Here is a 15091-nt window from a genome sequence, read left to right on the forward strand (position 1 = left end):
AAAAGAAAAACCAATATAAGTTCAAAAAATCAAGGAATGAAACAAGTCAATTCAAGTACAGGAATAATAGGATGATACATAACCAATACTTCAATTGCAGGCTCGTTCAAAAGCGAAATAGACTGAACAACGAAGATCAAAAGTTCAAACAACACAACATCTCACAGACCACATACTAGCACACGCAAGACCCCTCGACCGATTTATTTTTTAGATGCACACACAGGAAGACCCGTCAGGGTAATTCAAGTATGGGTCCCTAAAGGACTAATCCAGTTTGACCCATAGATAAGGGTACCATAGTCATAATATTATTATTTTGCAAGTACCATCGATCGAAAGCAAAGCAATAGAAAAGACTACCTGGTTTCTCGGCAGTGGATGTTGCAGGCACATGACTGGAAACAAAGATCTTCTGTCTGAAATATCATACTACAAAGGAGCCAAAATAATCTTTGGTGATTATTCTAAGGGTAAGATCGTGGGTAAGGGTAAGATTATCCATGGTAACATCATTATTAATGACATACTTCTAGTTGATAATCTTTGCTATAACCTGATCAGCATTAGCCAATTATGTGATGATGGTCATATTGTTGAATTCCACAAATCAAATCTAGTAAATGTGAAGTTATGCTAACTGGACTTTTCTTTTATATTTTCACATTTCAGTTATATTCCAATATCTTTATGTTTTTGGCAATTTAAGTCATTTTTCCGACGTGGCGCTGACGTGACACCAATTCAATGCTAATGTGGAGCTGACGTGTATAGTCCACGTAAGCAGTTTTGAATAAAAATGATCAAAATTACCAAAAATAAAAACATGTAGGTCTAAAACCGAAACATGAAACATATATGATCAAAATCGCAAAGTGACAAACATACACGACCAAATTTGCAGTTTTCCCTTCATTGTATTTAGAAATTTAAATATAAAACATTATTTATTGTAAAATGGCTAGTTGCATAGTGAAATATATATTTTATACTCCGTGTTTATATTTTTCTCAAAGAGATTTTATTTTATTTTATATCTAAATCAATTAAAATTGTAATTTTTATTTTAATTTTAATGCACTATACATATTACCATTCACAGTTACTTTTATACGACATATAATTATCTCATATAAATGGAAGATTTTAATAAAAAAAATCCGCAAAACCCTCGACTTATATTGGACCATGCCCTCTTGGGTTTAGTACATGTCGCCCGCAGGGCACTACCCTGCGGGTGATGTGTAACCCATAATTATGCAAAATTAGTGAGTCCCACGTGGGACCCACTAATTTTAACTAATAATGCATCGCCACGTCACCTGCGGGTAGCATCTATTCAACAGCCCTCTTGATCGATCTTTACACCCATATACACAATTGCAAATACGAAAGGAAACTCTAAATATGCTGCCCTAACAGATGTCCAAGTTTCGGAGCAAACAAGTTTGTGATCATGTTCTCGTGAGTTCAATTCCACCTACAGTATTTTCCCAAGTGAGTCTATTGCATAAAGTTTGATATACATATGAATTTCATTAAATGTTTTTAAATTAAAAACATTTAATTTTTAAATTAAAAATGGGACTTAAATGTTTTTTTAAGCTACCAATTCTGTATCCCAACTCACCCTACATATATTTCATTTCGAGTCAGCATTGTCACCACATAGATACATATGAATTTCATTCGACACTAAGCAAGAAATAGTTCATCAAACCAAGTCATATTTATAAATACACGCATATCTAGTTGGTTTTATAGTTGATCATATTATCAATATAATTAAAGAAGACGCGATATTATTTTCTAATAATATCAAACTGATACTATGTATTAATCCTTTGAACATATTAAAAATTATATATATATATATATATATATATATATATATATACCATAATGATACTATGTATTAAACCCGTGCAGCTTTATGGCATGGGTAGTTGAAAATAAACATTTTCAGTTTATTTTGAAACTTCAGTCATGAATCTTAAAACTTATGCTGTTGCAAAGGATATTCAATGTGCTTCATAACTTTATACTTCAAATTGGGCAATTCCTAAGGATTTTTTTTGGATGAATTCAGTGACGAGATTGCAGAGCCTTGCCCCCTTCTCTTTGGGGTTGTATGGAGGCATGATTTTATGTTTTGAGCATCAAACCCTCACACTCGGGGATATTTTATTGCGCAGACAACTTATCCAAGGCGCCAGTGACATGGCACTTGGGCGCCCGTAATTCTGCTCGGAACTATTCTAGGTATGTCTTTTGTCCATGTTCTTAGGTCTCCCATGGCCCCTTCACCTATTTTTACAAATTTGGAGACATAAACAAATTTGGAGACTTAAAATTACATGATTATCCTTATTTTTATTTGAAAAAAATCTTTTAAAAATGCATGTAGGATAATCATGTAATTTTAAGTCTCATGTGTAACCCAACGTGTAAGACTTTGTGTACACGTAGCATTACCCATTAATATATATATTACTCCATCCGTCTATGCCATGTTTTTTTGTCCCACATATACAGGCAAATACTATTTTTAGTAATATTTTTTATATTTTTTTTATTAATATACTCATATGAATTACATCTTGAAATTGTGCAATCATTTTTTATACATTAAATAAGGAGAAAATATGAAATTTATACAAAATTTGTTTCTAAATGATTTTTCCTAATATGTGTGAAAAAATAGGTCTATATAATCGGACAAATGGAGTATTATAGCATTGGATACATGGTCATTTCTTGAATTGTATGAAACGATTTGCAAATGTTTTTATAATAAATATAAACATGTTCGAATATCGAAACCAACTCGACCAAATTATTAGCCAATTTATGTAAAATTAATAATTTGAACCCTCTGATATTGTGTGGGGTATGCTTTGTGAATTGACCATGTTGCTTTCTTTCTCAAGTCCCTGTCAATAATGCATATTTTTCTATTTAACCTCGCATGAGTCAATGAACCTTTGACTCATGTGGGATGAGATCCTTTCGGAACCAATCTTTTATAAATAATTTGAACCCTTTGACTATTTTCATTTAAAAATGAAATAATTTTGTGTGATTCTAGATTGGTCGAGAACTCTCGTTTTGCGATCAAAAAAAAAAAAGGAACTCTCGTTTTGAACGTTGACTCAGTCTTTGCCTTAGCTTCAAACTAATGGAAATCGATATTTAACCGTTAATTTATTTTCCAAATATATATATTTTAATATTAATAATTAATAATTATTTTCCAAATAATATATATTTTAATATTTAGGGTTTCTAAGAGAAGCGTGTCGGTTCCATTAGCCGACCTAACCACCTTCCCTATATAAGCTCTTCGGTCGTCTCCCTTTTCTTCATTCCATTTTGCGTTCGATTTCGGAAACAATCGCCAAGCCCAAATATTAAAATCTCTCGTAGAACTCTTCTTTTGAATCAGTTTCTTTAAAGGTAAGTTCTTTGATTTTGGTCCGGTTCTTTATGATGCTGTAATTTGTATTCGTTCGTTTGTGTGTGAACTTTATTGGATTTGTTGATTTGAAATTCTTAGATATTTCCTATCTTTAATTTAATTTATTTATTTTTTCTATTATGGATCGTTTCCTGTTGGATTTTTTCTGGTTTTTGATAGCTGGAATTTTCGATTTCTTGTTTTTCGTCTGTTTGTAAGGGCTAGGCCTTTTGGATCGGTAATAAGTTATACCATATTTCGTTGTTCTTTGATGGGAATTGTTGAAGTTGATTTCAAAGCTGATATCTTCCCGATAAATCGAAGGGTTCATCGTCGTTATTTTACATTATTACGATTACGACGAAGTATGTTTCTTTGATTTCTTATTTTGTTTGAAATTATGACAAATCGAAAGTTCATGTTTTGGGTAAATGTTTATAAAAATTTGGCATTTTTACGGTTTTTGAAATTTTCGATTTTGGTGAAATGTATTGGTATGTTGATTCTAAAAAGTTTATGTTTGGATAGAAGTGTAGAAATATTTTTTGAAACAATTAGAGTGTAGAATCTTCATATAGCTAAGAGTTTGACAAAAAAACGTATTCAGGAATTAAGACCGTCGGGGTAATTTGCTCTTTTTTCTGGAATTTTATTTCAATTGGAATTATTCTGTAAATTGATGATTGATGTGGTGTTCAAGTGCTTGTGTGGAATAATCGATTTTTCCAATTGTTTCTTGTGGATTGCGAAATGCTCGTGGCTTAATGGCTCCTCTTCCTTTTGTCCTTCAGATGCAAATCTTTGTGAAGACCCTCACGGGCAAGACTATCACTCTCGAGGTTGAGAGTTCTGACACCATTGATAATGTGAAGGCCAAGATTCAGGATAAAGAAGGAATTCCACCTGATCAGCAGAGGCTAATCTTTGCCGGGAAGCAGCTGGAGGATGGACGAACCCTAGCGGATTACAACATCCAGAAGGAGTCCACCCTCCACCTTGTTCTTCGTCTCCGTGGTGGAATGCAGATTTTCGTTAAAACTCTCACAGGAAAGACCATCACACTCGAGGTCGAGAGTTCTGATACCATAGACAACGTTAAGGCCAAAATCCAGGACAAGGAAGGTATTCCACCCGACCAGCAGAGATTGATTTTTGCTGGGAAGCAGCTGGAGGATGGACGAACTCTAGCAGATTACAACATCCAGAAGGAGTCCACCCTCCACCTTGTTCTCCGTCTCCGTGGTGGAATGCAGATTTTCGTTAAGACTCTCACAGGAAAGACCATCACACTCGAGGTTGAGAGTTCGGATACCATAGACAACGTTAAGGCAAAAATCCAGGACAAGGAAGGTATCCCACCTGATCAGCAGAGATTGATCTTTGCTGGGAAGCAGCTTGAAGATGGCCGAACCCTTGCTGATTACAATATTCAGAAAGAATCGACTCTGCATCTTGTGCTTCGGTTGAGAGGAGGAATGCAGATATTTGTTAAGACCTTGACTGGGAAGACCATTACCTTAGAGGTAGAGAGCTCAGATACAATAGACAATGTCAAGGCAAAAATTCAAGATAAGGAAGGTATCCCTCCAGATCAGCAACGTTTAATTTTCGCTGGCAAGCAGCTCGAGGATGGCAGGACGCTAGCCGATTATAACATTCAAAAGGAGTCGACTCTCCATCTGGTATTGAGACTCAGAGGTGGAATGCAGATATTTGTCAAGACCTTGACTGGAAAAACCATAACATTAGAGGTCGAGAGCTCAGACACGATAGACAATGTCAAGGCTAAAATTCAAGACAAGGAGGGTATCCCTCCAGATCAGCAACGCTTGATTTTTGCTGGCAAGCAGCTCGAGGACGGGAGGACTCTTGCTGATTATAACATTCAAAAGGAATCGACTCTCCATCTAGTGTTGAGACTCAGAGGCGGGATGCAGATATTTGTCAAGACCTTGACAGGTAAAACCATTACATTAGAGGTCGAAAGTTCTGACACTGTAGACAATGTCAAAACCAAGATTCAGGACAAAGAAGGCATCCCTCCAGACCAGCAGCGTTTGATATTTGCCGGCAAACAGCTTGAAGATGGAAGAACTCTAGCGGATTATAACATCCAGAAGGAGTCAACTCTTCATCTGGTCTTGCGTTTGAGGGGTGGAATGCAGATTTTCGTCAAGACCTTGACTGGAAAAACAATCACGTTGGAGGTTGAGAGCTCGGATACCATTGATAATGTGAAAGCTAAGATTCAAGACAAAGAAGGTATCCCACCAGATCAGCAGAGGCTCATCTTTGCTGGCAAGCAGCTCGAGGATGGTCGCACACTTGCCGACTACAACATTCAAAAGGAGTCTACTCTCCACCTGGTGCTTCGTCTCCGAGGTGGTGACGTTTAAGTTCGCAATGTTAATCTGTTTAGTTTTATGGGTTTGGTTCAGCAGTACGGAGTATGGATACAAACAGTGGGGTTTACTTGGTCCTCAGTTTGGTGGTAGTGATACCTGTGATTGTTCTTAGCGTTGGTTTTGCAGCAGACATGTTCTTTTTCTCATTTTAGTTACAAATGCAGTTTGATTGTGTGAAAAATTATTTTGTGAGATTCAGTTTCTCTCTGTTTTTGCATCCCCCGGCCCTATTATGTTTACTCTACAACTGTTTTAACTTTTCTACCTCTGAAATTATATATTTTTTTTGTGGAAACTATATATGAATTTAAAAATAATTTGATATTGTTATTTTTGGAGGCTAAGTAAGCGTTTTCAATATTTATAATAATTTTAATTATTTTAAGATAAACATTAAATAAAATATTAGATTTATCATATAAGATTTAATAGATAATTCAAGTTTTAAACTATAAATATATATATTTATAAAAACTGTTTTCATTTTAAAAAAATAAATAAATTTTTTTTTTCTAAAAAGTGATCGCTTAATTAAGATTAAGTTTATTAAAGCTTAAACGAAATTAAGAGGGTGTTTGGTAAAGGTTAAAAGCTCTCAATTTTTGTTTGGTAAATTTTTTTAAAAATAGCGTTTAAGCTGTCAAAATAAGCTTTTTGATAGCTTATAAGCTGTTTTTTAAAAATTAAGGGGAGAGGTACTTTTTTCAAAAAAATTTTATTTTAACATTTTATCTCTCTAAAATATCCTTAAATATTTTAATAAATCACCATCATATCCTCCACCGCTTAAATATTAAATATTATTTTTAAAAAAATGACAAATCACATAATTTTTTTTAAAATAAAATATTATAACAATTTTTTTTAATATATATTTATTTTAAAACTACTTTTATATATATATAACTTAGAAAAATTATTTTCATATAATTATATCCTTTTTGGTAATTTTGACGATAAAAATATTTTATAATACAAAACACATCAACATCTTTAAGTTATTTAAAATAAGTTTATTCAAACACTTTAACATCTTATTTTTAAATAAGTTCTAACAGCTTATAAGCTCGTAAAACAGCTTTTAAGTTCTAGGAACTTATAAGCTCTTTTTAATAAGTTTAGCCAAACACCCTCTAAGCGTTGCTTAAACGAGCTTTTTAGAACACTAATCAATGCGTATGACATGAATATATCATCAAATATGTGATGTTTGGTACATTTATTGATGATACATATCATTACTTGCAACTTAACTTCCCCATATCTCAAACTCTGGTGTCAAATGAACTGTATAATTATATATTCTAAAATTTAATATTAGAAACATAAACATTGTTTATATTTAAGATAAGACAAATTGATCATGATCATATTTTCACCGAAAAACTTGTGAATCGAATTTTACAAGAATAGAGGCTCATGTCTTTCTTTGTTCCAAATATTCGCCTAATGTCCTATAGATGCTACCATTGATAAAAACTTACATAAAATTATCTATTCTCGTACAAAATTACTTCATACCCTTACTACATATCACTTCTCAGGGCATCATCAACCTTTAATGGAGTATTTCTCCAAAATAGAGGAGAGATCCTCCAACCTTCCTCTATTTGCACATTGTAAAATGGAGAGTGCTATAGAGGATCAATGTAACGATAGAGTAGCAAAATAGAAGATTACAAAATTACGAAATTGTCATCCTAAAAAATTACATAATAGTCATTTTGTATTTTTTGGTTCATTTTATATAATTAATTTTTTAATTAATTTTATTGTTACATTTTATTTAATGTATTTTTAATTTATAATTAATTGTAATTTTACTATTTATAATAAACACCAAATGAAAATAATGAACTAGGTCATGACCAAAAAAATACATAACACAAAATAAATGCATTATTTTAGAAAAAAATAGAGTCGAATACATATTTAATTTTTTTATATTTAATAATACAAAACGTAATTATTTAATATATTATACAATTTATTTCAATAACGTATCAAATTAAATTCAGTTTAAATACATTATTATTATTATTTTTAGAGTAGTTTAAATACATTATGTAATTATATATATGCTTGGAAATTTAAAATTTTAAAAATTGAGTATTTGGTAACTTTTAAATGATATGAGTTGAGTAAGATTTTTGAAAACAGATATCACTGTTTTTTATTTTGGATGACATAGGAAGAAAAATAAAGTAAATGGATTGAAGACGCTATTCACCTCCATTTTCAACACATGAAATTTCATTTGTTTAATTTAAAATAAGGCAATTAAACAGCAATCTCAGGAGGGGTCCGAAATTAAAACTCAAAATTTAGAGGGAACAAAATCATGTTTTTAGGTTTTATTTTTTTTAAAAAAAAAATCATGTTTTTAGGTGAGTTCATAATTAGACATGGATAAGTTTAGGAAAAAGAATTTAATGAAACAACTGTAGATGACAGTATTTGTCGGCTTCTTGTGGGGTTTCTAGTTTCTACCACTGAATCTAACTGTAGATAAGATCAGTACTCGATTGCCATTGTTTCTTAATTAAATGTCATTAAACGAATTAAATGCAATTTGGTCTTAATTGCCACCATTAGATTAAATGTCCCCAATCTCCATTATTTGGCGATGTAACAATGTGACGGGAGAATCAATAAATTAATTAATTTGATGAAAAAATAAACCCTTTTCCTCTACTTACTGCATTTTTTTTTAAAAAAAAGTTTTTCCCATTCTTTTCTCAATTTTTATATATCTTGATCGATTGTTTATACTAACAATCATGTAAGATCATACGATTACTGTTTTACCAAACATAACAGTTTTTCTAATATGAACAAGTATTATACTCAAACAAGCTTATATATACATGTATATATGCCTTATGTAAAATGTTAAGTAAATTATGTATAATTTGGTAGGAATACTTTGATTTATCTTTTACTAAAAGTAAATATTACTTGTAATTTTTTTCCCTAAAAAATATTGAATTTTTGTTTACTTGGGAGATTGGATCTTAATCATCGGCACGTTAACAAAATGAATATTGTATGCGATATATCTTTCAAAAAATATATATTATATGTGATATGACCTACAATAAGAGATACCGTAAGCAAAAGTTATTTTGATTATACAAAAAATTGAATTGAAAATTCTAAACTATCTTATCTTACGAAAAAGTGATTTATTTTTTAAAAAATAAAAATAAAAAATATTTCACCGGAAAGGGACCTATGAACTAGAAGACAATCCACACTTGTCAAGCTTATAAATTTTCTTATCTAATATATATAGTTTAGATATACGTACAGATACAAGATAAAACTAATACTTATCCCACTCCAATAAATTAAAATATTACTACCCAACCAATATAACAAACTATGAATGGGGGAATTCATGACAGACAAAAACAAGAATAAATACACTTAATTAAGAAGAGAAGTTTAGGCTAAACTCATATAAATGTGAAAACACAGTGTATACATCAGATAAAGTGTCCCCAAAATTCTTGATTGAAATAAAGACCTAGCGAAAGTTTTCACACTATTTTCGACTTCATCGCTTGTTTTCACCCATTCACTCGATTTCATATATTTAGTTAATTTAAAGAACTCGAGACGTTGCGACAGAAAAACGAATGTACCAAGGAATGTAATAGAATTTGAGACGATACATATATACAACACTACTATATCAAGATGGATCATCATTGATAATTTCACAAACTATTTGAAGTTATCATTTCTTATCAACGTTTCTTGAAGAAATATTATATATTATATTTTATTTGAATGAAAATTATTGTTTTTTATGTTATTTTTTTTAACAGCAGATATGAATAAGATTGATCGATGCGACTTACTCAATATCAATTCAGATATCATGCGACTATTTTTTAAAATAAATTTTTTTTTTTTTTGAACGGAATAAAATAAATTAATGTTATGAATGGATGGATAGATAGATATATATTACATGTGTGGTGGTGTCATGTGGCGATGTAATTTGGTTGTAGGCATATAAAATATGGTACAAAATCAATGCTGGGAAGACAGACGTAAGCACGGCATTGATTGTTATCCAAACAAAAACAAAAACAAAAACAAAAACAAAAAAGGTGTTGTGGACCAATCACAATTGGAGTTTTACTTTGTTTTTCAGTTGTCCCATTCTTTTCTTACCTACCAATTAATTTTGCCCTTCCAAGTTCCAATCCAATTATTTATACCCCACCTGGGAGAACATGATTGGTCATATATCCTTCAAATTTTTATTTTTATTTTTGAAAAATCACCCTTTTTCATTCTCTAGTCTTTTCTCATTCTCTATGGGAGGTATTTTAATTAGTTTGTTTTCCACTTTTGTAAATACCTTTTTCGTTCGGTCTATGCTATATTGATAATGTTTATATTAATATCATTATATAATGTAGTTCTCTCACATTTTTTTTAAAATTACATATGCGTTGATGATTCAAAGAATAACATTTTACCACACTGTAGGGAGAGAAATACTCATGATGTAGCATATAATAATATCTTTTTTCTCATAAATTTTTTTATTATTTATTGTTAAAAAGATTCAAACTCTAAATCTGGTTTCTGAATATTAAAATACTTCGTACAGAGTTATGCTTAGATAAATTTTTTTTTTTTTTTAAAAAAAAACTTTTTTTGGCAACTACTATCGATCAATATTAGGAAGGAAAAATTCTTGAATGACTTCTCTAAGTTATAACATATTTTAATACTCTAATCTTTTGTAAATCATCAAACTTTAATTTTGTCTTATTGTGATATGTTGGCTTCATTTTGTACTTTTAAATTTTCGTTCTATCCCAGTGTTGATATAAAGTCGGTTGATAATGATGGAGCGGACATTGGAGACCACTTCATCGAATTAGAAGAAGGAAAACAAAAAAGTGGGGAAAAAAAAAAGAAAGAAAATTAATTGCAGTAAGAGCAAACTTCAAAGAGATACACATTACCAAAAATCAAAATAGGTTAATCTAGCTCCTATCCAGTGTGTGTCGCACGTTGTTTGCTTAGTGCAGTTTTATTCATATCTAGCATAGTTTGTAGGCTATAACATTAATTCGAGAGTTTATCCAATGCATACTGAAAGATAGCGGCTGCGAATTCCCAGATCACAAAAAACAAAGGTTAATCTGAGATCAAATTTACAATTTTTCAACTATCATAACAAAATTTCTTCCCACATATTTATTTATATATAATAAAATATATATATATATATATATATATATATATATATATACATAGAAGTTTACGTGTACATGACCAAGTTGAATTTTTTTATTAAAAAAAAACGATAAAAAAATTTTAGTTGTCATGTCAAAAAAAAAATTAGTTGTTTTTTTTTATATAAAATTACGAGATGCTTGTGGGGAAATTATGAATAAGAAGTTAAATCAATGCACTAATTATTATCAAAATTAAAACAGAATATAATTTACAAGTTTCTTGAGTTGAAAAAAATAAAAATAAAAATTTGACCATAAAGTCCAATGAAAATTTCTAAACTAGGGATTAATTTCGACTTCACTCGTGCTACATCTACTCGTGACTTTGCTTTGTCGGAGTCATACAAAACTTTATTTAATTTTTCTCTTATACTAATCCAAAAAATTCAACAAAATTAATTAGAAAAAAAACCACTAATATGAAATACTAACAAAATGTTTAATCTTGATTCTTGAATTAAATAAACACACACCTGAGATTTTTCTACACACTAAAAACACTGTTAGAAATCAAATTACATTAAACAACAATCCATAATCCTCTTTATCAAAATCAATTCTCTCAAAAGGAAAAAAAAAAATATCAAGAGGATTAATATAATAATTTAATATTGGCGAAAAATGGCCAAAATTAAATTCAACTACGGTGGTCTACACACATAAATCTCGTGATTTATCTTAAATGCGACTTTTTATTAATCTTCGAAACCAATTTGTTTCCAAATTGCATTTCGGACCCTGCTCAAATCCCTCCCCTTCAGAGTCCTCCCAACTCCTTCATGCACCGAGAACGAAGCAACTCTGGTTCTAGCCAGATACTCGTGAGGGGGCAATCTGCAATTTCCATCTTCTTCTCCCTCTCCCTCTGCGTCTTCGGATTCTCCGGCGCGTTCCCTGTGCTCTCCGCGGAGGATTTTCGACCAGTCCGGGATGTTGACCGGCAGAGACTTCGGGCCGGAGGCCCGATCATCGGCGTTGACGATCTTTCTTGCGGGCTTCCGGAGCTGGCGCGGGTTGGCGACCCCCACTTTCTTGGTTGTTTCGGGGACCTCGCTGGGGTGCCAGACCTCCGCTTCGTCGAATTCGAACTGATCATCGGGGAAGGAGAGTGGGTTCACAGCGGCGGAGCCACCGCGGAAGTAGCGGTTGGTTCTGGTGGGTTCCATGGGAAATGCTGGTGGGGGAAAGGGAAAATAATGGTAGATTGGAATAAGTTGGCAAGATTTGTATTGTATTGTATTGTATTGTTTGGGGTGGAATGATACATGGGGTATATATAGTGTGAGTATTGGATAAGCTTTGGGTTTTATTTTTTACTCTTCATTCTGCTTAACTGCCATGTACACGTTATTGCGTACTTATACGATTTTACGGATCTATATTTGTGAAACAATTTAAATTTATTATATTTAAAATAATGCATAATATTTTTGGTATAAGAAATAATACATTTTTTATGGATAACTCAAATAAATGATATATCTCACAATATTGACCCGTAAAACCGTCACACATGAATATTTGTGTTCATTTTGTTTCATCGTCATTATGAGATAAAATATAAATTTGTAACAGTGTTTTGAATCGACTTTTAAAAACCTCAACACATACATATATCCTCTATGATTTTATTTGTTAATTGGATCGAGAGTGAGGAACTTTTTTCCATATCATCGGATATTTTTTTTATTAAGAGATGTTTATGTTACTGTATCACATAAAAGAGTCGTCGATTTTACGCTCTATCTATGCTTTCAATAATCCCACGTACTATACTGATACCATCTATTTTATTATTCACGAACACGAAATGTGGAATAAGACAACCATAACAACAAACAGCACACACTCAGACATTAAAGAAGTATGAAAAGAAAACATAAACTCGTTGATTTCCATTTCTAGGATAAAAGCGTGCTTTATCCAATGAAACAAATTAATTTCATGTATCATTTATTAGGACAATCCAATAATTTGTAACAACAATAATTGTGTGTTTATCCAATGTGATAATGATTCATGAATTTAGTCGCCTGGGAATTAAATATATACGAGTTTTAAATTCTCTTAAACGATATAAAATAATAGTAATCTGAATTAAATTATCAAGAACAAAATTTCTACAATAATTACATTTAGCCTCTAAGGATCGATCCTCTTGATATACTTATCCATCCATTCCATATCATTAAATATGAGATCTTTACTTTGGATCTTTTCATTTGACGAAATATTATGTAACAACCCACCCCAAACATAATATTTGATGGAAAAATACTATTCCCAAACATAAATTATATTAAACTTTCGTATAAATGTACATATCACGCGTCAAGAACTCAGATACAAGCTGCTATTTAATTCACTCAATGAGCTAATTTATTTTTTACTAATATAGAAACTTTAAAAGTCATCGTTTTACTGCTGAACTATTGCATGTGTGAACACGCAATGATGATTTAAAAGATGATTAGAAAAATTATGTACAAACTAAAAAATTAAATATCGTCAAAGATAAAATTAATTAAAGAGAACCCGCCTAACATTTATTGCACCGATAAATTTTCGTGGCCCATGTAAAATTATTAGCAAAAATTTTAAACTTAATTTCCTTACATGTTCGCTTGCTCTTGAAAAAATATATATTTTTTGGATCTTTATATTAGGGGCATGAATGACTTGTATGTAGAAATTTTTAAAACAATATAATTTTATTAATTTATAATACATAATTAAAATATTATGCAAGTAATTATTACAAGTTACAACACACAAAATGGAATATTTTATAATATTGAAGCATATTGTTTTGAGTATTTAAGTGATGCGGTTGAATTGCTGAACCATTCCACGTTCACTTCCAGCTCAGAAAACGGTGGCTTCCAATTTTTATTTCATTTTTTTTTCTTTGTGAGCATAAATAAATATACTGAATATATTAAAAATATTGACCCAATCATGCATACCGTATTGATAAGTGGATAAAGTCATACCCTACACTTAGAAAAATGTGTTAAAATTATATTTATAACACCCGTGAATGTCTTACTTCTTTAGTGAATTAATGCTTTCATAGTTTATTTCGAGAATATTTAATAAATCCTTTCATCGAAATTTTTGAATACGAATATGTTTAATTATAGCTAGATATAAGTTATAAGATAAACTTGTTTGATTGGTATTTTACTCGAGTTTTATAAAGCGCTATAATTATTTTCATTATATATATATATATATATATATATATCGTCATCGAATATGTCATGATCGAAAATAAGATTTAAAAGGAAAAAAGTTAACTAAAAAGAAAAATAAAAAATATCAGGTTTTTTAATGGAATCTTTTTTTTTTTTTTTTAAAAAAAAACTATGTGCGCAAAGACATCAGAAATGAAGTCCATGATTGCCCTGCCTATTTTTTTTTAAAAATTTAATCTAAATTAGAGGAAGTGGTTTTAAAGAAAAATTGGATCGACTTATTCATCGCAACCATTAATATGGTTGGTTGGTTGAATATAAGGCTTGAGATTATCCATGCACGTGACGTGGACCAATTACATGCAGTTTCTTCTCGAATTACGTTACTTTTATGTTTAAACATTGTTTGCAACCCCTAAAAATAAATAATTATGGAGATTTTTTTTACAATTAATATCATAAGATATATCGATTTGATTTATATTTATTATAAAATGATATTTTGAATATAAAAAATAATATTATTATATCAATTCAAAATATATATCTAACATAAAATAAAAATAATATTTTTTTACTCAAATCAATGTATGTTACATAATATTTTCTCCACAACACGATCATTATATTAAAGATGAATAATTTGAATATAAAAAATGATATTTTTTTATCATTCATGCCGGGTCATAAATTTATTCATAAAATTTGATTCGTGAGAGTTTTGGTAAAATATATATGTATATGTATCATAAAATTGAATCATTT

The 15091-nt window shown here is 30.6% G+C and overlaps 2 protein-coding genes across 2 annotated transcripts; one reads left to right on the forward strand and one right to left on the reverse strand.

Moving 5' to 3' along the window:
- The first annotated feature begins 3317 nt into the window (after window positions 1-3317).
- LOC140886306 (polyubiquitin-like) lies at window positions 3318-6060 on the forward strand. Its single transcript, XM_073292848.1, has 2 exons — window positions 3318-3456; window positions 4249-6060. Exon 2 carries the CDS (start codon window positions 4249-4251, stop codon window positions 5851-5853), a length of 1605 nt encoding a protein of 534 aa, XP_073148949.1. The 5' UTR covers window positions 3318-3456; the 3' UTR covers window positions 5854-6060.
- A 5649-nt stretch (window positions 6061-11709) lies between these two features.
- Window positions 11710-12392, reverse strand: LOC140892833 (protein S40-4-like). The gene has a single exon (XM_073301842.1). The coding sequence runs from the start codon at window positions 12293-12295 to the stop codon at window positions 11825-11827; it is 471 nt and encodes a 156-aa protein (XP_073157943.1). The 5' UTR covers window positions 12296-12392; the 3' UTR covers window positions 11710-11824.
- Window positions 12393-15091: the final 2699 nt, after the last annotated feature.

This window comes from Henckelia pumila, chromosome 3 (genome assembly GCF_033568475.1).
Source record: "Henckelia pumila isolate YLH828 chromosome 3, ASM3356847v2, whole genome shotgun sequence".
Taxonomy (NCBI): Eukaryota; Viridiplantae; Streptophyta; class Magnoliopsida; order Lamiales; family Gesneriaceae; genus Henckelia; species Henckelia pumila.

Coding starts and splice junctions, on each gene's coding strand:
- LOC140886306 (XM_073292848.1), top strand. CDS start 4,249: ATGCAAATCTTTGTGAAGACCCTCACGGGCAAGACTATCACTCTCGAG.
- LOC140892833 (XM_073301842.1), bottom strand. CDS start 12,295: ATGGAACCCACCAGAACCAACCGCTACTTCCGCGGTGGCTCCGCCGCT.